General features: G+C 62.5%; 2 protein-coding genes across 2 annotated transcripts; one reads left to right on the forward strand and one right to left on the reverse strand.

Annotated features, from left to right (window-relative positions):
• Positions 1-499: 499 nt before the first annotated feature.
• Positions 500-17,945, reverse strand: OBSL1 (obscurin like cytoskeletal adaptor 1). Its single transcript, XM_062005168.1, has 23 exons — positions 17,868-17,945; positions 15,004-16,093; positions 14,041-14,310; positions 13,593-13,853; positions 12,949-13,254; positions 12,565-12,852; positions 12,190-12,465; positions 11,780-12,052; positions 9,054-9,326; positions 8,406-8,681; positions 8,052-8,324; positions 7,451-7,726; positions 6,946-7,221; positions 6,581-6,856; positions 3,822-4,091; positions 3,473-3,739; positions 2,917-3,183; positions 2,227-2,339; positions 1,900-2,053; positions 1,653-1,814; positions 1,419-1,523; positions 1,034-1,300; positions 500-887 (listed from the first exon to the last, which is right to left on the reverse strand). The coding sequence occupies exons 1-23, from the start codon at positions 17,943-17,945 to the stop codon at positions 880-882; spliced, it is 6,105 nt and encodes a 2,034-aa protein (XP_061861152.1). The 3' UTR covers positions 500-879.
• Positions 17,946-18,573: 628 nt separating this feature from the next.
• INHA (inhibin subunit alpha) lies at positions 18,574-20,233 on the forward strand. The gene is made up of 2 exons (XM_062005170.1): positions 18,574-18,829; positions 19,500-20,233. Exons 1-2 carry the CDS (start codon positions 18,574-18,576, stop codon positions 20,231-20,233), a joined length of 990 nt encoding a protein of 329 aa, XP_061861154.1.
• The last annotated feature ends 882 nt before the right edge of the window (positions 20,234-21,115 follow it).

Here is a 21,115-nt window from a genome sequence, read left to right on the forward strand (position 1 = left end):
TGGCAAGTGGTGCCTGTTTTGGAGGAGCTGTGCTGCTGGGGTGTGCTGTGTGCAGCCTCCCAAAATGTTTTGATGGGAGATAAGACACTGGATCCAGCCTTTGGGCAGAGGCTGGGCCGCCTCAGGGACGCGGGACCCCTGCAGCGTCAGAGGCCGTCGCTGTTTTGCCGGCGACTGGATTTTATAGTGGCCGGAGGGGCCCTGGGGTTGTGCTGAGCCTCAGGCCGGGGCAGGGCAGGGCAGGAGCCCCTGCCCAGAGCACCGATGCGGGCAGAGGCTCCCGCCTTGTATATATTTCTCTTGCTGTGATTTGTATTAATTTATTATGGAGTGAGCCAGGACTTTCCCACGCCCAAGCAAATGGTGGCGAGACTGGACTGTGGTGCCCTCCTGCTTTGGGAGCCCCTACCAGCCCAAACTGGCTGGCCCCGCTGCCCCGGGAACTGCATGTTTCTGCCAGGTGCCCCCGACCCTGCAGCGCCGCGCCACCATCCCCCTTTTCAGTCTCTTTTGTAAATGTGCCAAACACTGCTGAGGCCACGGCCACACAGTAAAGAGCCTTTCAGAGTCCAGTGTGTGGGGCTGGGGGATGTGCTGGGGACAGGGGTGAGGGGACGCCTCAAGGGCTGGGTCCCTGGGGGTGCTGGGGGACATGCAGAGTGGTGCCACTACCCGTTCTCCAATCTGGACTCCAGCTCACTGGGGTGGAAGAAGCCATGTCAGGAAGAAGTCCTGTTTAATGTAGAGCCTTGAGGCCGATGCAGGATGGGGATGGTCTGTGCATCTGCACATCCTGGGGGGACACATGACCCCATCTCCCAGCAGCAGCATCCACCTGTCTGTGTGCGGACACCAAGTGCCAGCGCCGCATCCTGGCTTCTAGCTCCCTGAGGGGACAAGGGGAGTCAGGGAGAGATGCAGCACCCCTGGTCCCATATCAAGCCTGCTCTCCCCACACTCCCCAGTGCTCAGACCCTTGTAAGCAGTGGGGCACAGGGACAGGGCCTCCGTGTCGCTGCGGGTGCCCCCTCACCCTCCACGAGGAGCCGGGCCGTGGAGCGGTCATCGAAGGCATCGCAGGTGTAGGAGTCCTCGTCCTCGGGGCCCACGCGGTGGATGATGAGCGTGCGGTAGCAGTCCAGATTGCAGATCTCGTACTTGTCACCAGCGAAGATCTCGGTGTCCCCGCGGAGCCAGCGCACGCGGCCCCGGGCATGGGACACGGTGCACTCCAGCGTCGCCTTGTGCCGCGCCAGCACCGTCTTGTCCCGCAGCGGTTTCACGATCCGGATGGGTAGAGCTGGTAGGAGCCGCCAGCACCGTGTGGTGAGCAGGCTCCTGGAGGGGCCCCCACGCTGGCCCCAGTGCAGCTCCCCCTGGTGCCAGAGCCCTGCAGCCCTTGTGCCCAATGCCGGTACCTTCCACCCGCAGGCTGGCCTCTGAGACGGCCTTCCCAGCCATGAAGCGGATGAGTCCCGCATCCTCGGGGCACACGCCACACAGCAGCAGGAAATGCCGGGTCCCTGGGGAGGGAGAAGCTGGCTCAAGTGGTGGGGGTGGACACCCCCCCTGCTTAGTCCACATAAACTCCCTTTGCTTGAATTCATCCCCTCCCAGCCCCAAACCAGCCATGGGTCCACCTGTACCCCCACCTTCTTGACGAATCTTAACCGTGCTGGAGACCTTGATTTTCTCCCCCTCGCGGAACCACTCGCCCTTCAAGTCCCCGTGCGACGCCTCGCAGGTGAAGATGGCGTTGTCCCCCTCCCGCACCTGGGCATCCTGCAGGTCCTGCACCATGCGGACCTGGCGCTCTGCGGGCGAGGGACAGGGTGCCAGGGCGGCTGGGGACAAGGAGCAGTGGGCGGCGTGGGGTTTGGGGGTGCGGGGTGTCTGTACCCTGGACGTGCAGTGTGGCAGAGGCCTGACAGTCCCCCGCATCACAGGTGTAGGTGCCGGCATCGGCCAGCTCGCAGTGGCTCAGCTGCAGGACGCGGCGCCGGCCCACAGAGTAGATGCGACAGCTGGGCCCCGGCCGCAGCTCCTGTCCATCCTGCCCATGAGGGAGCATTCAGAGGTGCAAGCAGGCAGCTCCCCACTGCTTTGCCTCCCACTCACCTGCCTGCAGCCCTGGCAAAGAGGGCAGTGGCCGTAGGGTTGGTGATGGCAAAGCGGGGAGGAGAGCATGGCCGAGCACTGCTGGAAGGGATTGAGGTGAACCCTCACCTTGAACCACTTCACTTCTGCGCTCGGGCGAGACAGTTCGCACTCAAAGCTGGCAACTCCCGTTTCCAGGACTCCCAGGTCCCGTGGGACCCTCACCATAGTGACTGGAGGCTCTGAGAGAAGACATAGCACAGGAAGGTTTGGTGCAGAAAAGAGACAGGCTTGGGGGTATGGGGATGGGAAGCTGTGCCTGGGGCATCTCAGCGTGGTGGATTGAGGGTGGCACTTCCCAGTGCACCACCACGGGCAAACACTCATCACGAGTATCCCAGCTGGGTTCGGACCCAGGTCCTGGCTGGGGAGTCATAGAATCACACAATGGTTGGGGTTGGAAGGGACCTCTAGAGATCATCCAGCACAACGCCCTGCTAAAGCAGGTTCACCTCCATCAGGTCACTCAGGAACGTGTCCAGATGGGTTTGGAAACCTCCAGAGTAGGAGACTCCACACCCTCCCTGGGCAGCCTGTGACAAGGCACCGGAAAGTTTTTCCTTGTGTTTAAGTGGAACTTTTTGTGTTCTAGCTTATGCCAATTACCCCTAGTCCTGTCACTAGAGACAGTGTCATCCATATCTTCCTGACGTCCACCCTTTAGGTATTTATAAGCGCTAATGATGTCTCCCCTCAGTCTTCTCTTTTCTAGGCTAAAACAGCCCCAGGCCCCCCCCAAGCCCACCCCTGTGACTGTACCCCGCACGAGCAGGCGGGCGCTGCAGCGCAGGGTGTCAGTGGTGAAGGTGACGGTGCCTGAGTCCTCCAGCGCCAGCCCCTCCAGCGTCAGACTGTGCCCGCAGCCTGCGGAACTGATCCGGCACGTGCCACTTGGCTTCACTCGGATGCCGTCCCTTGTCCAGACCCCGGGCACACCAGGGTGAGACAGTTCCAGATGGAAGGTGGCCGTCTCCTTCTCAAAGGTCTCCACATCTGCCAGCGGCATACGGATAGACACCTTCTGTGCTGCAAGGGAGCCGTGTCCACAAGTGAGTGCCTGCTCCACCTCTGAGCCCCCCATCTCCCCAGTCTGTGCTTGCTGGACTGATTCCCTAAATCCATCCCTTTTTACCAGGCTCCCCCTCTGCCCATTCCTGACGCTTACACCCCCATCTCCACTCCACCACCCCTTCCAGCCAAGTACGAACTCTGCCCGCAGCCTCTCCTACAACCCGCAGTGCCGTTGCAGCAGGCGGGTACCCTCCTGATCTCCATCCGCATGCATCCCCGTCCCTGTCCCCAGCACAGTACTCACGCTCCACGCAGAGCTTGGCCTGCGTGCGGTCATGCAGGCTCTCACAGCGGTAGGTGCCACGGTCAGCAGGGCCGAGGCAGTGGATGGTGAGGGTGCGCCGGCACCCTGACTCCTGCAGCTGGTACTTGCTGCTCGGCTGGAGGAGGATGCCCTGCTTCAGCCACTGCACCTCCGCGGCCTCGTGGCTCACCTCCACCTCCAGGCACACGTCCCCCTGCTCCTCCGCCACCACGTCCCGCAGCCTCCGCACGAACAGCACCTGCGCCTCTGCACCGCCCATGTGCCGAGTCAGTGTCTGGCCCCAGGGCTGTGCCCCAACCCACGTCCCAGCAACCTCCTTTTCCCTCACCTTGCACACTCAGCCGGGCTGTGCTCACCAGCCCCTCAGCGTTGGCTGTCACGGTGCCCGCATCGCCTGGCTGGCACTGCCGCAGAGTGAGGCTGTGGCACAGCCCGCTCCTTGTCACCAGCAGCTGCTCATCAGGGACCACAGGCTGGCCGTTCAGCTGCCAGGTCACAGCCACGTCCTCAGGGGACACCAGGCACTTGAAGGTGGCATCCTCTCCCTCCAGCACCGTCAGGCTCTGTAGCTCCGTGATGATCTCCACCACCCTGGGGACTACAGTCGCAGCTTTGGGGCAAGGCACCAGGGTCTCCCATCCCACAGAGCCACTGAGGACTCCCCTGCCTCCACTGTGCTCAGCTTCCCCACCGCCTTCACGGCACAGGGGTCCCCAGGGCAGTTGCCAAGCCTCAGGCACAGCTCACCCTGCACTGTCAGTGTTGCCAGCGTCTGGTCATCGTTGGACTCGCAACAGTACTCGCCAGCATCCTGAGGCTCCACACTGCTCAGCACCAGCGAGCGTTCTCGCCCCTCTGCTATCATCTGCCAGCGGGGCCCGGGGGCCAGTGCCCGTCCGTCCTTCCGCCACACCACGTCTCCCCGTGCTTTGCAGAGCTCGCACCACAGCACAGCCCGCTCTCCCTGCCGCACACGCACGTCTGACAGCCCACGCAGGAACTTCACCTGCAGCTCTGCACAGCCAAACCCCCCTGTGTCGGCAACCGCTGCCGCTGCAGGGGGGTTCCCTGAGCAGCCTCGCTGCCTTCCCGCTGCCCACCTCGGACGCTCACGTCAAACTGCATCTGGTCGTGGGGGGACAGGCAGGTGTAGACGCCGGCGTCCTCCTTGGCCACATTGCAGAGGACGAGGCTGTGCACGCGGCCATCCCGCCGCAGCTCGCAGTGCTCACTGGCCACCACTGCCTGCCGTGGGCCCAGCCAGGTGACATCAGCTCGCTCCGAGGAGGTGATGGCGGAGAGCACGGCGCTGCCGCCCTCCAGCACCAGCAGCTTCTCCCGCTCCTCCCGTTTGTTCACGAACAGCACAGGTGCCTCTGCGCCGGGGGAGCACTGGGCTCAGCCACGTCCCCAGCGAGGGATGGGGGCACAAAGCATCCCAGTGCAAGGCAGGGGACCGCTCCTGCCCCTGGCATGAGTGAGGGATGCCTCTGGGCAGCTCACCTTTCACGTGCAGCGTGAAGTGCACCTCGTCGTCACCGGCGTCGCAGAGGAAGATGCCGCAGTCGCCCATCTCAGCTTGTCTGATGGTGAGGCTGCGTGCGGGGCCCTCACTGCACACCAGCAGCCGCCCGCCCGAGCACAGTGTCTGCCCATCCTTCTGCCACTGCACCGCCGCTGTCTCCGGGGACAAACGGGCCACCAGCGTCACGCTGTCCCCCTCCAGCACCTCCAGTGGGCTCTGTGCCTCCTCCTTGTTGACAATGCGCACGGGCTGGGCTGTGGGGCATGGGGACAAGGCAGGGCTTAGGGCTGTCCCTGCAGTACAGGGCAGCACAGGGATGAGACTAGGTGGCCATGCCCACAGGGAGTCACCATGGGGCAAGGGGGCTATAGGGTCATAGCACATCCAGCTGCAGGATGCTTTGAGTGGCTGGGGTTACTGTGGGGCTGGCTGGCTGTCATGGTGAGAGCAGACACGGGTCCTGGTGGGGCAAGTGTGCAGCTGTAGGGTCTGGCAGCTCAGGCTCCTCTCAGGGAAGGGGCCCTAGGCAAGAACAGTGGCAGAGCCCGTTGCTCCTGCATCCCTTGCTGCGCAGGCAGCTCAGCTGCTGGGTTGGGACCATTAATTCTGGTGTGTTCCCCATCCCAAATGCCTTGGGGAGCTGGGACATCTGTCTGTGCCAAGCCCTTTCCCACTCTGCCCAGCCTTCCATCTTCAGCTGATAAGGGTCAGGGCTGAGCTCAGTCCTTGGCAGCTGAAGCAGGAGCAGCGGCGCCTAGGAGCCGGCCAAGGCTAAATTTAACCAGTCCCATGTCTCGCCACAACCCTGACATGTTCCTTTCTGACCAACAGCTCCTGTGGGGTCAGAGACAGGGCTCCTGCCCCCCCCGCCACACTGTTGCCCTGGCCTCTGCCATCAGAGGGGTCACAGTGGCATCCCCTCTCCTCACTTGGGCTGTAGTTCCATCCCACCAAGCTGGGGGTCCCCAGGGTGCTGAGCTCCTGCCTGCTCACCCGACACTTCCACGTTCGTCACGGCACGGTCGCTGGCAGCTTCACAGACATAGCACCCCGAGTCACTGGGCTGTGCTCCATGGATGGTGAGCTGCCGCAGTACCCCGTGGGCCTCGACCTGCACCCGCTCACACGGCTGCAGCTCCTGCCCATCCCGAAGCCAGCGCACGGTGGCATCGGGCCGGGAGAGCTCACACGCCATCACCAGGTTCTCCCCAGCCACCAAGCAGCGCTGCTCCGTGGCACCCACGCTGCCCACGATGGTCACTGGTGGCTCTGGGACTGGAGACACAAGCTGTCACCACAGGAGCAGCAGCCTGTGCCATGTGCTGCAACAGCCAGATGCTGTCTGGACCTCCTCTGGCTGCAGCTGGGCAGCGCAGGGACTTCCACAGAGTCCCTGAGTGGGTGCAGCCCCCTCACTGTGTCCACCCCACCAACATTCCCATGCTTGCTGCCATTTAGCCCAATCTCACACCAGCCTGGCTACAACCAGAGACCTGCCTCCAACCAGGGACCTGCCTCAGTCCTTGCCCTGCTGGCCATTCCCCCTGGGACCTTGCACTCACCCTCCACAGTGATGAAGAAGACGATGCTGTCATTGCCAGTGTCACAGAGATACTCCCCTGCATCCCTGTCTGTGGCACCCAGGATGATGAGGGAGCGCCGTGCCCCGTCCTCCTCCAGTCGCACGTGCCCTGTGTCCTGCAGCTTCTCCCCATCCTTGTACCACTTTGCCTCCCCCAGAGCATGTGAGAGGTGCACCTCCAGCACCAGGTCCTCCATGGCCCGGCAGCGCCGATGAGTCGGCAGGACGTCCCTCTCCAGGATCCTGACCAGAGGGTCTGCAGCACCCAACGCCAACAGAGCTGGGGTCTCCAGGGTCCCTGTACCCAAGACCCCTCCACCAGGCTCTCCCCAGCCCTTCGCTCACCTGACACATGAACGGTGAAGGTCACTGTGTCATTGGCAGCATCGCAGACGTATTTCCCTGCGTGCTCGGCTCGTGCCGCGGGGATGAGCAGGCGGCGGTGGGCGCCCTCCTCCTCCAGGACCAGACTTCCCCCAGCCTCCAGCCTGACGCCCTCCTTGGCCCAGTGCACGGGTGCATCTGCACGGGACAGCTCACACTCCAGTGTCACTGTCTCACCCGGGGACACCGTCACGACAGGGACAGGTCTGTGGGGCTGCAGGATCCTCACTGGTGGCTCTGAAAGGATAGTATAGCCATGATGCAAAGCAGCATCGGGACAGCATGGCCCTGGGGACACCTCTGCTGCCAGCCCCAGCTGAGGACCCGTGCTGAGTGGCCCAGCACCTAGGGAGTGGGCACCAATCAGCTCCCTCACTACAGACGAGGTGATCCCCCTCAACCAGGAAAGACTCTACAGAAAGGCCTCACATGGGGAAAGACTCCATGGCCAGACGTGCCCACTGACCTGACACCTTGACGTCGAAGGAGACGGCCTCATCCTTGCTCTCACAGATGTACTCGCCTGTGTCCTCCGCACTGCTGCTGGGGATGAGGAGGCAGCGCCAAGCCCCCTCCGCCAGCAGCAGTAAGTTATTGGTCTCATCCACCTCCAGCCCATCCTTGAACCAGTGCACGGGAGCATCCTGCACAGAGAGCTCACACCGCAGCTCCAAGCTCCCCGGCGCCTGCACCCGCAGCTCCAGTGAGCGCTGCACAGGCTGCAGGATCCTCACTGGCGGCTCTGCTGGGGAGGTGGAGGAAGGGAGTGAGATCTACTGTCTGCACCACTCCTGGCTCTGCCATCCCTACTTACTGTCACCTGCATCCCTGTCCCCATGGGGCTGCACAGATGCTAGAGCCTCTCACCTGAGCTGCTTGAAGTCAGGGGTGAGGGCAGACAGTGCCAGTTCAGAGTGTCTGGAGGGGGGCACCCACAGCCCCTGGGTGCTGCAGCCGCACCCCCTCCCCTGCCATAGTGAAGACAGGGAGCAGGGCTGGGGATGGCATGGCACAGAGCCGAAGCAGCACTGCCCTTTTCCCCAAGACACCCTTGCTGTGCCACCAACCTGACACTGAGATGTGGTAGGAGACAGACGCATCCCCAGCATTGCAGATGAACTCCCCCGCATCCTGAGGCTGGGCGCAGGGCAGCACCAGTCGGCACCGTGGACCCTCCTGCTCCAGCACCAGGCTCTCGCCCACCTCCACCTCCTCCCCGTCCTTGTACCAGCGCACAGGGGCTGCCGTGTGGGACAGCTGGCACCACAGCTCCACACGCTGCCCAGCCATGTAGGTGTGGGGGGCCTCCTTGTTGGAGCTGAGGATCCTCACCGAGGCCTCTGCCGGAGGACACATGCTGAGGCTCAGCCATGGTGCTATGTGAGCCCCACATGAGGACAGGAACCCCTCAGGCAGCTCACCGGTCACAGTCACCACGAAGCTGATGGCATCATCTCCGGCATCGCAGGTGTACGCCCCCGAGTCAGCTGGTGTGGCTGCAGTGATGCGCAGCCTCTGCGAGCACCCCTCAGAGCAGATGGCCAGGACCTCAGTCGGGACCACAGCCTCGCCATCCTTCAGCCAGCGGACAGGGGCACCCGGGGGGGACACCTGGCACTCCAGCAGCATGGGCAGCCCTGCCAGCACCTCACAGACCTGCTGTGCCTCAGGCACTGGGGCAATGTGGACTGGTGGAGCTGAGAGGAACAAGATCCCATGTCATTTGGCCTCCATCCTACCTGTCCTGGGGCCAGCAGCTGGGGTCATCACAGCCCTACAGCCCTGGTAACTGAAAGGTGAGGGAGCACAAGGGCTGGGACATGAGGTGGCATAGTTCCCAGGCAGGCAGCATGGCCGTGCCCTGTGTCATGGAAGGATGTGGAAGAAGACAGAGCAGCTGGCCTGCTCCTGCCTGCATCCTCCACCAGCCCTGGGGCATGGGTGAGGAGCTGCTGAGGAGGAGGCGAAGGGCAGCTGAGATGCTGCAGCCACCAGTGGGACAGATAAGTGAGCAGAGACCTGGGGAAATGGAGAAGGGGGAGAGGGCTGCAGCTGTACATCGCACCCACCTTCCACAGTGACGGTGTAGAAGACAGAGTCCCCGCCGGCATCGCAGACGAACTCCCCCGCATCCTGAGGCCGAGCACAAGGCAGCACCAGCCGGCATCGTGGCCCCTCCTGCTCCAGCACCAGGCTCTCGCCCACCTCCACCTCCTCCCCGTCCTTGTACCAGCGCACGGGGGCTGCCATGCGTGACAGCTGGCACCACAGCTCCACACGCTGCCCGGCCATGTAGGCGTGGGGGGCCTCCTCGTTGGAGCTGAGGATCCTCACTGGGGCCTCTGCCAGGGATAACAGAATCACAGAATCACAGAATGGTCAGGGTTGGAAGGGACCTTTAGAGATAATCCAGTCCAACTCCCTTGCTAAAGCAGGTTCCCCCTAGTCAGGTCACACAGGCACATAATGCAGGGCTCAGCACAGGATGTAAAGACTGGAGCGAGTGATGGTGGCAGTCATGGCCCTGCATGAAGCGATGGCTTCACTGGCTCCTTGGCTTTAAGACTGGAAGACACCACTGCATCCACATCCCATGTAGCATGAGCAGCTAGGCTCCCTCTTCTCACCCATTGCTCTCAGGAGGAGCACCCAGTTTCCATCCAGCTGTGAATTGCTGCTGTGCCCTCACTCCCAGGGTACCTGCCCTGCTCTGCTCTAGGAAGGAGCTGAGGGATGTGGAAGGAGGATGAGGGAGGCCAGTGCCTCATTAGCAAGCACCAGCACTGCTAATTGTTGCCTGTGATGCCAGCACCAGCTCTTGTGGCTGCTGTACCAGTTGGAGCCCACTCTTCTGCCTATCTCTGCGTTTTGGAGACCACATGGTCCTAGCTGCAGATTCTGTCTCAGCTCAGCCTTGGCATTTACTGTCACTGTGGTGCACGCATGTGGCTGCATCCCTCCAGGATTCCATGTCAGATCACAGCACTCGCTCAAGGGTACTATGAATGGGTCACACATGAACGCCCCTGCCCACATGTCCCCACTGACTTGAGTCGGATGTCTAAATGCAGAGGAGTTCTCAGGAGAAGTTCAGGTGCCCAGCTCTCCCATGCCACGCAGCAGCCACATGTGTGGCAGCGGCAGTGGGTGGCCTGGGCACTGCCATGGGTGCTGGGCACAGGGCACAGTTGGCACAGCACCAGCTGTGATAGCCGAGCAGTGATCTGCCCTTCTCACAGCCCACAGCTGCCCTGTGCTGGGTGTCCAGGCTGCCAGCTTCCCCGGTGTTTTCCAGCCGCGATGCTCAGCCTCAGAGCACAGCCCCACAGCCCCACAGCACACGGGAGCAGTGCCAGCTCACAGCATCCTGCCTGCCCCACGCTGGGCCTGCATCCGTCCCACTCCTCTATCAAACATCCGGCCACTGCCCAGGCCTGCTAAAAGCAATCACGTCACTGAGGTGTCACTGGAGATGTTGAAGGGCACAGAAGCGAGGAGGGGGTGACGTGCCAGCTTCGGCGTGTAGCTCTGTTCTGGCCCCAGCCATGCTGCTCTTGCAGCACTCAGCAGCTGCAGGAAAGCCCAGCGGTATGCAGGGGCGGCCAGGCCTGAGGCAGGCAGGCTCCGTGCCGCGGCGGCCTGTGGGGGATAGCTGGGATGCCTCGGGGAAACCCAAGCGTGCCACCCCAGCCGCCAGCCTGGCACGCATGCCAGAGAATGGCTGGCAAGAGCCTCCGGGCTCTCACCCACAGCCCTGCCGGTGACAGTGATGGGCAAATCCTGATTGAATTGAGCCAGACTAAGACCCTTCTGCCAAGGTGATGCAAAGCTGCTCAGCTGAAAGGCTGAGCTTCAGCAGATGGTGTTTCCCCCTCCCACCCGAGGGAAGCCGAGCTCTCCATGCCCCGCAACCCTGCAGAGCAGCCGACGCCTCTTGTCTCTGCCCAAAGCCCACACTGTCCATCCTTTCTGCTGGCAATTTTGCTTTTATCACAAAAGGACCTTCCCTTCTTCACCCTTCCAGCAGTCACTAACTCTTCCAGCATCTATCACTCATCCCTTCTTCACTCACTACATCCTCTGCCCTCAGCTCAGGCCCTGTCATGTATTAAGGTGGGAGAGGCTTTACCTTGCTGTGGTCTCCAAGCCTTTTAACTGGGCTTTAGCTCTGCCTCCAGCCACCTTCCCGTGGTTGCAGGATTGTGGGTTTTGGGGCCAGCAAGGGAAAGCTTTTCACTCACTTTCAGCTTTCATTACCATTTGCCATCCAGCAATGGGCAATGCAGAGGGGCAGCCGCTGTGGGACGCCGTCTCCTCTCCCACCCAGCAAACACCACCCGACCATCTGTATCCAAGCAACCATTAATTTTCAGGTCAGCAATTAACACCATCCATCAGAGCGGTGTCCAACCACGAGTGACCCCACGCCAGGTGCTGGGCACTCATATCCACTATTTTTAGGAACTCAGTGGAGGGCTTGTTTACTGGCCATGGGAGATGCCCAGCAGACAGCCTGTGTTGGTGTGCTGAGTGCCAGCCCTCAGGCACACAGGCGTTTTGGAACAGCAGAGTGAGCTGTCCCTATGCTAGTCAGTCTGGGTGGTTTTATGCACCAGAGCTACTGCAAATACCCCCCATGCCCGACTTGCTGTGGTCAGGACCTGGCAAGACCATCTCTGATGAGCATCCCAAACCCCAGAACAGCAAGCAACAGCAACACATGCTGTGGCACCCTGCACTACCAAAGAAAGCACCCCAAGATGTGACCCTGCCAGCTCACCCACATTGCACCCACCTTCCACAGTGACGGTGTAGAAGACAGAGTCCCCGCCGGCATCGCAGACGAACTCCCCCGCGTCCTGAGGCCGAGCACAAGGCAGCACCAGCCGGCATCGCGGCCCCTCCTGCTCCAGCACCAGGCTCTCGCCCACCTCCACCTCCTCCCCGTCCTTGTACCAGCGCACGGGGGCTGCCGTGCGCGACAGCTGGCACCACAGCTCCACGCGCTGCCCGGCCATGTAGGCGTGGGGGGCCTCCTCGTTGGAGCTGAGGATCCTCACTGGGGCCTCTGCCAGGGATAATGTGGGGCTCAGCACAGGCATCCAACTGGTGGCAGCTTTCAGCCCCGTGATTGGAGTAAGAAGAGGGTTGGGGGGCATTGTCAGGAGAGGGGGTCCAGGCTCCTGCTTGCAGTCCTCAGCTCACCGGTCACGGTCACCACGAAGCTCATGGCCTCATCCCCAGCGTCACAGGTGTACACGCCGGAGTCCGAGGGAGCGGCCGAGCGGAGGAGCAGCCGCCGCACACAGCCCTCCTCCTGCACTGCAATAACGTCGTCCAGGGGCACGGCCTCGCCATCCTTCAGCCAGCGGACGGGGGCACCCGGGGGAGACACCTGGCACTCCAGCAGCACGGGTAGCCCTGCCAGCACCTCCTGGAGATGCTCAGCCTCCGGCACCGGGGCAATGCAGGCCCGCGGGGCTGAGAGAGATTGCAGAGGAGTAAGGAGCATCCTTCCAGCACGGCAGCCCCCAAGTGACTCTTCCCCCAGCAGGACCCCAGGTCGAGTGCCCTGCTCACCTTGCACATGTAGTGTGGCTGAGTCCCGCACGTCACCAGACACGAAGGTGACCTGTGCCCCACTGTCAGCCAGCCGTGCTCCCCGGATCATCAGTGAGTGCTCCGTCCTGCGACGCAGCACACTGCACCGCCTGCCTGCCTCCTCCTCCTCCTCTTCCTCACCCAGTCTGACACCATCCAGGAACCAGGTGCCGCGCACCACAGCCGACAGCTCCAGGGAGAACCGTGCATCCTCGCCGTCCCGCACCCGCACATCCTGCAAGCCCTTCTCCAGGCGAGCTGCTGGGACTGGAACACAGCCAGACTCAGCCCTGGTGGCACTGGCCAGCACCGTGCCATGGTGCCTGACATCCCAGGTGGGCACCCCCAGATCGACATCCTCACCAAGATGCACGGAGCCAGGGAACTCCACAGGGCTGCTCCTGCCATGCCTGTTGGTGGCGCAGACGCGGAAGCAGTAGTCAGCCTCGCAGGGCACACTGTCACCCAGCACCCGCACGCGGCCCGGCAGGTCAGTGGCCAGGCACTGCACCCACTCGCCCCCCGCCGCCTCCCGACGCTCCAGCAGGTAGCGGCTGGGGGCACGGAGGTGGGCGTCGGGTGCAGGGCACCAGCTCAGCACAGCCACGTTGCTCTCTGCCACGCTCATCTCGGCTGCCACCGGCGTGCTCGGGGGGTCATGCTTCACACCTGCAAGCCACAGCCCATGTCGCCTGCTGAGGATGGCAGCGAGGCTCATGGTGGGGTGGCAGAGGGCCTACACAGCCTGCTTCTCTGCGGATCCTCTCTCAGACGGACAGAGTAGAGAGGATTGCCTTACTCTCAGGTAGCATGGTCCTGGTTACAAGGGTTTGTGAGTGCCAGTGATGCTGGGTCCCAGGAGCCCTGCTAAAAGCTCCCCTCCTCAAAAAGCTATCACAGCATCACAACCCCAGTATGGTGGATGCCCATCCCATCTTTCCCCCATGTAACCCCCCCAAGAGTGGGCAGGATGGAGGACGTGGGGCCCCTCCAAGCCTGGGGCTTACACTTGACCCGGAGCTGGGAGGACGTCTGCGACTCCCCAACAGTGAAGGAGATGATGCCAGCATCCTGGCGCGTGACATGCACCAGCACCAGGAGATGTGTCCTGCCAAAGCTCTTCAGTACGGTGTGGGAGGACTCCCGCAGCTTCAGCCCGTCCCGGCTCCAGCATATCCCCTCCACTGCCTCCCGTGTCTCCACGCAGAAAACTGCATTCTCTCCTTCCATCACGTCCAGCTTCCGGGGCAGCCGCTTCACGATCACCCCTACGGGAAGAGATACATGAGGGCTGGGGACAGGTGCTGGGGATATGGGCTCCCTGCAGTGGGAGAGAGGAGGAGGCTGGGGAGGGACAGCAGCAGGTACCATGGCCAAATGGGGGCAGGGGGGAGCCTAGCAAGGAGGAGATGAGGAGGAAGGCAAAGCTGTGTTGCTGAAGACTTGACTCCCCACCTCGGACAGAGACCTCAGCGATGCTGCGTCCCTTGTCCTTCATTTGGCAGAGGTAGATGCCGTCGTCGTCAGTGCGGGCATCACGGATGGTCAGGCGGCGCACCACACCTCGCTCCTCCATCACATACTTGTGGCTGGGCTGCAACTCCCTGTCCTCCAAATACCAGGCAGTGGGGATGGTCTCCAGCGGCACCTGGCACTCCAGAACAGCGTCCTCCCGCTCCGCCACCTCCACATCCGCCAGCTGCACCTGGAACCGCAGCCGGTGCTCTGCCACCGGGAGAGGTGGGCACTGAGGGCATGGGGCACGGCACCCACCTACAGCCCTTTGCTCAGGGCATCCCCCACTTGCAGAGGTCCTTCTCTGCCTTCTCTGCCCCTCACCTCTTTGGCCTGCATGGGACAGACACTGGCCTGGGAAGTGCACCCCTCAGAGCAAGGGGACGCAGGGCATGGGCTGGGGAGACCAAGTGATGCCCCCACCGTCTCAGCAGGGAGTTTCAGGGGCCACAGGGGCATGCACACCAGCAGACTGTGGCACATGTTTCGACAGGGTGCAGGTGGGGGATGCACCAGCTGGCAGGGCAGCTCTGGTGGACAGGGCTGCCACCAGTGCAGACATTTGGAGCTTTGCCCTGCTGGGCTGCCTGCCAAAACCACTCAGCACTTTCAGGGGAATTTGTCACCAAGGCACAAGTCCCCCCTCCCCATCCGCAGCTGGACACCCATAGCCCTCCAGAGATGCCATGTCTCTGTTTGCAAGGACGGAGGGGCATGGAGGGAAACATAGCTCTTCAGGAAAGCCTTAGCATACCCTGCTCCCAGCCCACAGCTCTGGGGTGACCCTGGCTGCACAGGGCAGGAGAGAGCCCAGGGCTCACACACAGATGCATTCCTGCCAGGGGAAAAGCCTTGGACAGCCCAGCACCCTGCAGTCCCCGCAGTGCTTGGGCACAATCCTACCTTTCACCTGGAGCTGCACAGCGCTGAGGGTCTGGCCGGCGGTGTTGGATGCGGTGCAGACATACAGCCCCTGGTCCTGGGGTTTGCAGTACAGCACCTTGAGGATGAAGTAGCCCTCCCGGTCTTCATAGATGAGGTGCCTGCGGCTTGAGGCGAGGGGCTCGCCATCCTTCTGCCAGATGATCTCTGGCTTTGGCTTGCCAGTGACATAGCAGCGGAACTTGGCGTGCTTCCCCGCGCTCACGGTGAATGCCTTGGCTGCCGGTGCCCTGCCCGGCACCGTGCCGTTGGGCACCCAGGTCTCTGGTCTCATGTGCCGTCCCGCTGCGTGCCGCTGCCGCCGCTGTTGCCGCTCCACCAGCAGCTCAGGGCCATCGGCAGGAGAGCTGCTGAAGAGCCTGCCCTGCGGTGCCTGGGGTTCAACCAGGAGCACGGCAGCGGCCAGAGTCTCCTGGGAGCCACTGCGTGCCCGGCACACGTACACCCCTCCGTCTGGGGGCCGGGCACTGAACAGCTTCAGGAAGTGCCAGTCCTCCTGCTCCTGACCCACTGCGAAGTGGCTGCTTTCAAAGAGGTCGGAGAGCTTGTGCCCATCCTTCTCCCACTCCAGCACCGGGCAGGGCTGCCCAGACACCCTGCAGGTAAACACCACATCCTCCCCCCGGCACACCCGCCTGGACAAGGGGGCAACAAGGAAGGCAGGTGCCTCACTGCCTGAGCATCTATCCTCCTCTCTGTGCTCTCCTGCCTCCACCTTCAGCGTGGCAGCAGCATATGTCTCACCAACACTGTTCTTGGCCTTGCAGATGTAGATCCCGCTGTCCTGGGGAGTGGCACAGGATACCAGAAGGCTGTACAGATCCCCCTTGGCCTCCACGTGGAAGCGGCCTGAGGGCTCGATCGGGGTCTTGTCCTTCTCCCAGAGGATACTCGGCCGGGGGTCTCCTGTGATCTGGCAGCTCAGGACTGCGTCGTTGCCACTTTGCACCGTGAAGGCACGTGGGTAAGCGAGGAATCTGGGGGCTCCCTCAAACCCCTCCATCACCACCTCTCTAGGGTGCTGGGCAGAGCAGCAGCGGGGATCATCAGCCTGGGGATGATGCACAAATCAACCAGGATAGGGGCTCAAGCTTCAGCAAAGGGACCAGTGTGGAGCACCACCAGGAGGGCCTGTGCCTGTGGAGAAGCCCTCAGCACAGCCCCCATGCTGCAGGAGCCTCTCTCTCCCTCTGAGCACCCCAGACCCACTGCATATGCTCCTGTCTCATCCCAAATCACCCACTTTCCACCCCAGCAGCAACAGAAGAGGTGACAAAAGGACACCTGCAGCCTGCTCCAGGGTTGCAGAGGAGGTTTCAGCTCTGGGGACAGAGCACCCCTGCCTAGACAGAGAGTGCAGACAGCTGCTTGCTGGGTGCTGGGGAAGAGAAAGGCAGGATGGCCCCAGCCCGCCCCTTTCCCACCCTCGGGACATTCCTGCAGTATCGGGTGGTGGCAGAGCTGCATTCCTGCAGCATCTGGGCTGACTCTACAGGCAGGTGCTGATATGGGGCTGCCGGGGAGGGGGGGCGCGGGCATTCGGCCAGACGCAGGCCCTTCTTCCCAGGCTCAGAGGGGCAGAGGACCCCCCTTGCACCCAGCAGTCACTCCACAGGCCCCAGTTTTGGGGGTCTTCCAGGAGCAGGTTCCCCTCTCGAGAGCACGGTCCCACAGGCAGGACACAGCTGTTGGGGTAGTGGAAGTCAAATCTGGACACAATCATCGCCAGGGGACAGAGGGAGGGCAGGGGGGAAGGGTCCCACTTTCAGGTGGCATGGCCTCCATCCCCTGTGCTGTGAGTAACCATGTCCACAGTCACGGGCAGGAGAGGGGCAGGGTGCTCCATGCTTCCCCTGGGAAAGTGCAGCCCAGCCTCTGCCCACACCATGGCTGGGGCTGGGGCAGTGGCAGTTCTGCCTCCCTCAGGCAGAGGGGAAGAGAAACAAAGACAGTCCCTGAATGAGCCAGAGGAAATGGTTGGTGAGGGCTGGTCTCCAAGGGGTGGCAGGGACTAGAACCAGCTTCTCCTCCCAGACCTCTGCCCCTAGGACAGTGCATCCATTCTGAGCCACCTCCCTGGCACACACCCCCTTGACCCACGGGCTGCCTCATGGCAGCTCCTGCAGACAGGCACAATCCTAGTGGCTTGGCTGCCCTGTTGCCCCCTTCAACCACCCCCTGCCCTGATCACCCTGCCCCAAGCAGCCCCATAGCCCGTTCCCCTGCCCCACACACGCACCTTGCTCCGCCGCCTCTCTCCCAGCACCAGCACCCCGCTCCTGCCACTTCCCTCAGCTCTGCTCCCGGGTGTCAGTGCGCAGGAACCAAACGTTACAAATGCCTGCAGCTGCTGTCCCCAAAAATACCCTCCGATGACACGCTGGGCTGATAAGCCTGAGCCTGCTCCATTCAGCGCCTCGCTGGGGCAGGGCTGGCCTACCTATGTATAGTACAGCAGCCCGACGGGAGCCGTCGGCCCGCAGCGGGCAGGCAGCGGCCAGCTCCAGGGATCCAGGGTGCCATGGCATGGCTGTGCCCCATGACAGGAGCCAATGTGGCTGCCGGGGTGCACAGTGTGGTGTGCATGGCACGGCACAGGACAGCAGGCTACAGCGGGATGGGATGTGCTACGTTGGACGCTGTGTGAGATGCCAGGCTGCAGGGGATGGGGTGGGATGAAATGGCCACACTACATGGGACACCGAGGCTGCAGGAGGAGCGGAGGGGGTGTGAGGGCTGCCCACAGCCCACCAGCCCAAACAACACCCCAGGATCCTTCTCTTGGCACTGCTGAAGGGTCTCCAGCTGCTCTGGCTCTGCCTTACCTCTTGTCCCCTGATGCTGTGCCAGCTCTTCCCAGCCACAGACAGCATGGGGACCTCTTGCCACTCCTCCTGCTTCATGTTCCCTAGGACCTTGCCGGCCCCCAGGCTGCCTGAAAGATGCTATAGCATGCCCAGCTTCACATCCTGGGTGCCCTGTGACTCTGGGGTGACCCAACTACCCTCAGTATGAACCTCCACACCAGGGCTTCCCAGGGCTCTGGATCCCATCAGATCCCAGCTCCAATGTCCATGCTGTGCCACTTGCCACCTCCCACTCTCCCCTGAGAAGCCCAAATCTGCAGCTCCTGCACCATGGAGGAGGACCCCCAGCACTGGCAGCTGCAAAGCTGACCTGGGGTGTCCCCTCTATCTCCACCAGCCCAGGAAAACCCTCCTGGCAGCACCCTACCCACAGCCCGGCCTCCCCAGCTCCCTGCACCTGCTGCCCCCAGCAGCATCCCCACCATGACACCCCCCTGCCCAGGCGCCATCCCCCCCCAGACCACACTGTCCTTGCAGTCCTCACATTCCAGACGTCTCAGCACTCTGGCTGCCCAGAGATAATATTCACAGTGAGCAGACTGTTTGCGTCAGTGTCAGATAGGTCTCAATGCCACCCTGCCCCAGGGAGAGTGCAGCGGGCAGACAGGCTGGGCGGGCAGGCAGAAGTCCACAGCAGAGCCCCCCAAGCCGCCGGCCCATGGTCATGCTGCTCCTCCTGCACCTGCTGCCTGCCATGCTGCCCACTGCTGCCCTGGCTGGCTGCACCGGGGCTGGGGCCGACAGGCAGCTCATCCTTGCCAAAGTGCGGGCTCAGGTCCTGGAGCATCTGAGCCCTCCAGTTCTCCAGGAGGAGCCCCAGAAGGAAGCAAGGAGGGTGCACCGGAGAGACGTCCTTGAAACCCAAGTCGAGCTGGAGGAGCTGGAGGACACCTCCCAGGTGATCCTCTTCCCTTCCACAGGTGAGAACATCCTGGTGGGATGGGGAAGATAGAGGGATGAAGCAGAGTGGGGGCTCGGGGCAACACAGATGCAGTGGAGTGGAGGGGTGCTACGGTGATCTGCAGAGGAGGAAGAAGGTCTGCCAGACTGGGCACTGGCAGGGGTGAGGTGCGGTGGAGAGGCAGGGGGTGGAATGGTATGGCAGGCAGGGACAGGCAAAGTAGACAGGCAGGGAGGGGCAAGTGGCACAAGAGGGTGCCAAGAGCCCAGGGAACAGCTGGGCCAGGCGGGATGCAGAGCTGGGGAGGGCTGAGAAACAGGTAGCATGGGGTAGGGTGAGATGCTAGGGAATGGGGCAGGGTGCTGGGAAAGAGGATGGTATACTAAGGGACAGGGCAGAATGCTATGAGACAGGGCAGGATGACCAGCTACAGGACAGGATGCTGGGGGACAGGGGCAGCAGTAAAGTGCCATCCAGGAACACAGTGAGGCTCAGCTTCAGGGCATGGTGCAGTGGCTGCTGCACGGCACTAGCCATCAGCTCTCTCGCACCCTGACCCAGCCTGTGCCGACAGCGAGGTGACCTGCCAGCACCGCGGGGCCCCTCCGCAGCATCCCATCTCCCGTCTGGCATCTGAGACCCTCCTTGGGCTTGAGCACACACCCTGAGCACCTTTTTCCTCCCAGCAGACGTGCCCTGCGAGCCCACGCAGCCAGACAAGCTGTTGGAGGAAGAAGGGATCTTCACATACCTCTTCCAGCCTTCAGCACACACGCTGAGCCGCGCAGTGACCTCTGCCCAGCTCTGGTTTTACACCGGCCCCTCGGCCGCCCCCAACTACTCGGCCCCCGAGGTGCTGACCCTGTCGCCGCAGGGCCGCGTGCCAGTGACGGCCGTGACGGTGCGGACGCTTGAGGACTGGACAGTGTTCCACTTCACCCCAAAACTGCTGCCCCAGCTCTCACAGCCACTCTTTGTGCTCCTGGTGCGCTGCCCTGGCTGCCCCTGCCTGGCTGATGGGGACAAGATGCCCTTCTTGGTGGCCACCACCCGGGCTAAAAGCAACGAGAGGGCTCGTCGCTCTGCTGTGCCCTGGTCCCCGGCCGCCCTGAGCCTGCTGCAGCGCCCGTCTGAGGACCTGGCCACCCATGCCAGCTGCCGCCGGGCTTCCCTCAACATCTCCTTCGAGGAGCTGGGCTGGGACAATTGGATCGTGCACCCCAGCAGCTTCGTTTTCCACTACTGCCACGGGAGCTGCGCGGAGGGCCATGGGCTGAGCCACCGCCTGGGTGTGCAGCTGTGCTGCGCCGCCCTGCCCGGCACCATGCGCTCCCTGCGCGTCCGCACCACCTCTGACGGCGGCTACTCCTTCAAGTACGAGACGGTGCCCAACATCCTGGCTCAGGACTGCACCTGTGTCTAGGGCACCCTGCCGCCCAGCTCCAGGCCAAGATCCCACTCAGGAGTCATCGCTTGCTCAAGGGACCCCCAGCCACAGGGGCCAGAGGGACCAGGTGGGGGGGGGGATTTTGGGCTGTGCCACCCTCTCCTGTGCAAGCTGGAGTTTGGGGCTGCCCTAGGTATTGTCAAGCTACCAGACCTGCCCTGCAGCCAGTCCCAGCCTGGAGCAAGCTGGGGCATGGTGGGTCAGGGACAGGCACAGCCTTCAGCAGCCAGTGACCCTCTGCCAAAGCCAGCCTGACCTCTGCAACCCACTCAGCTCCTCCTTCTCCCCACTTGCTCCTCTACCCCAATTTCTGCCCCCCTCAAAAAAAAACATTGGGGTTCTGTTCCTACTGCAGAGTGCAACAGCCTGCTCCTGATCCCCCAGGCAGGGCTGGGCTTCATGGCAGGGATATGGCTGTGCCAGGGCAAGCACATGCCGGGGGGGATCTCAGATGGGTGGCAGGGCTGGCAGCATGCACCATGCTGCAAGCGAGCCCTCTCCTGGTGGCACTGCCTCTTGGAAAGCTTAATGGTATGACTGAAATAAAGCTGTTCTCTTTACTCAAACAGCATGGAAATGTCAGGTTCCATCAGCCACAGAAGTGGCACAGGGCCATACAGTGGCATGTGAGCTCCCCGGGGGATGTGTAGGTGGAGGGAGGGGACAGGCAAGCGATGCAAGAGGCATCCAGCTCTGACCTGAAGTCCCAGAGGGGGGACTGAGATGTGTTGACCACAATCAGCATAGTATGGCTGGGTTTGATCCAGTCCCGTGACAGGGGAGTACAGGGCTGGACAGCATCCCTTCTTCTCTCAGCTGCAGTGGGATGGGGAAGCACAGGGGTGGCAGTGGTGGTGG

This window comes from Colius striatus, chromosome 11 (genome assembly GCF_028858725.1).
Source record: "Colius striatus isolate bColStr4 chromosome 11, bColStr4.1.hap1, whole genome shotgun sequence".
In the NCBI taxonomy this organism is placed as follows: domain Eukaryota; kingdom Metazoa; phylum Chordata; class Aves; order Coliiformes; family Coliidae; genus Colius; species Colius striatus.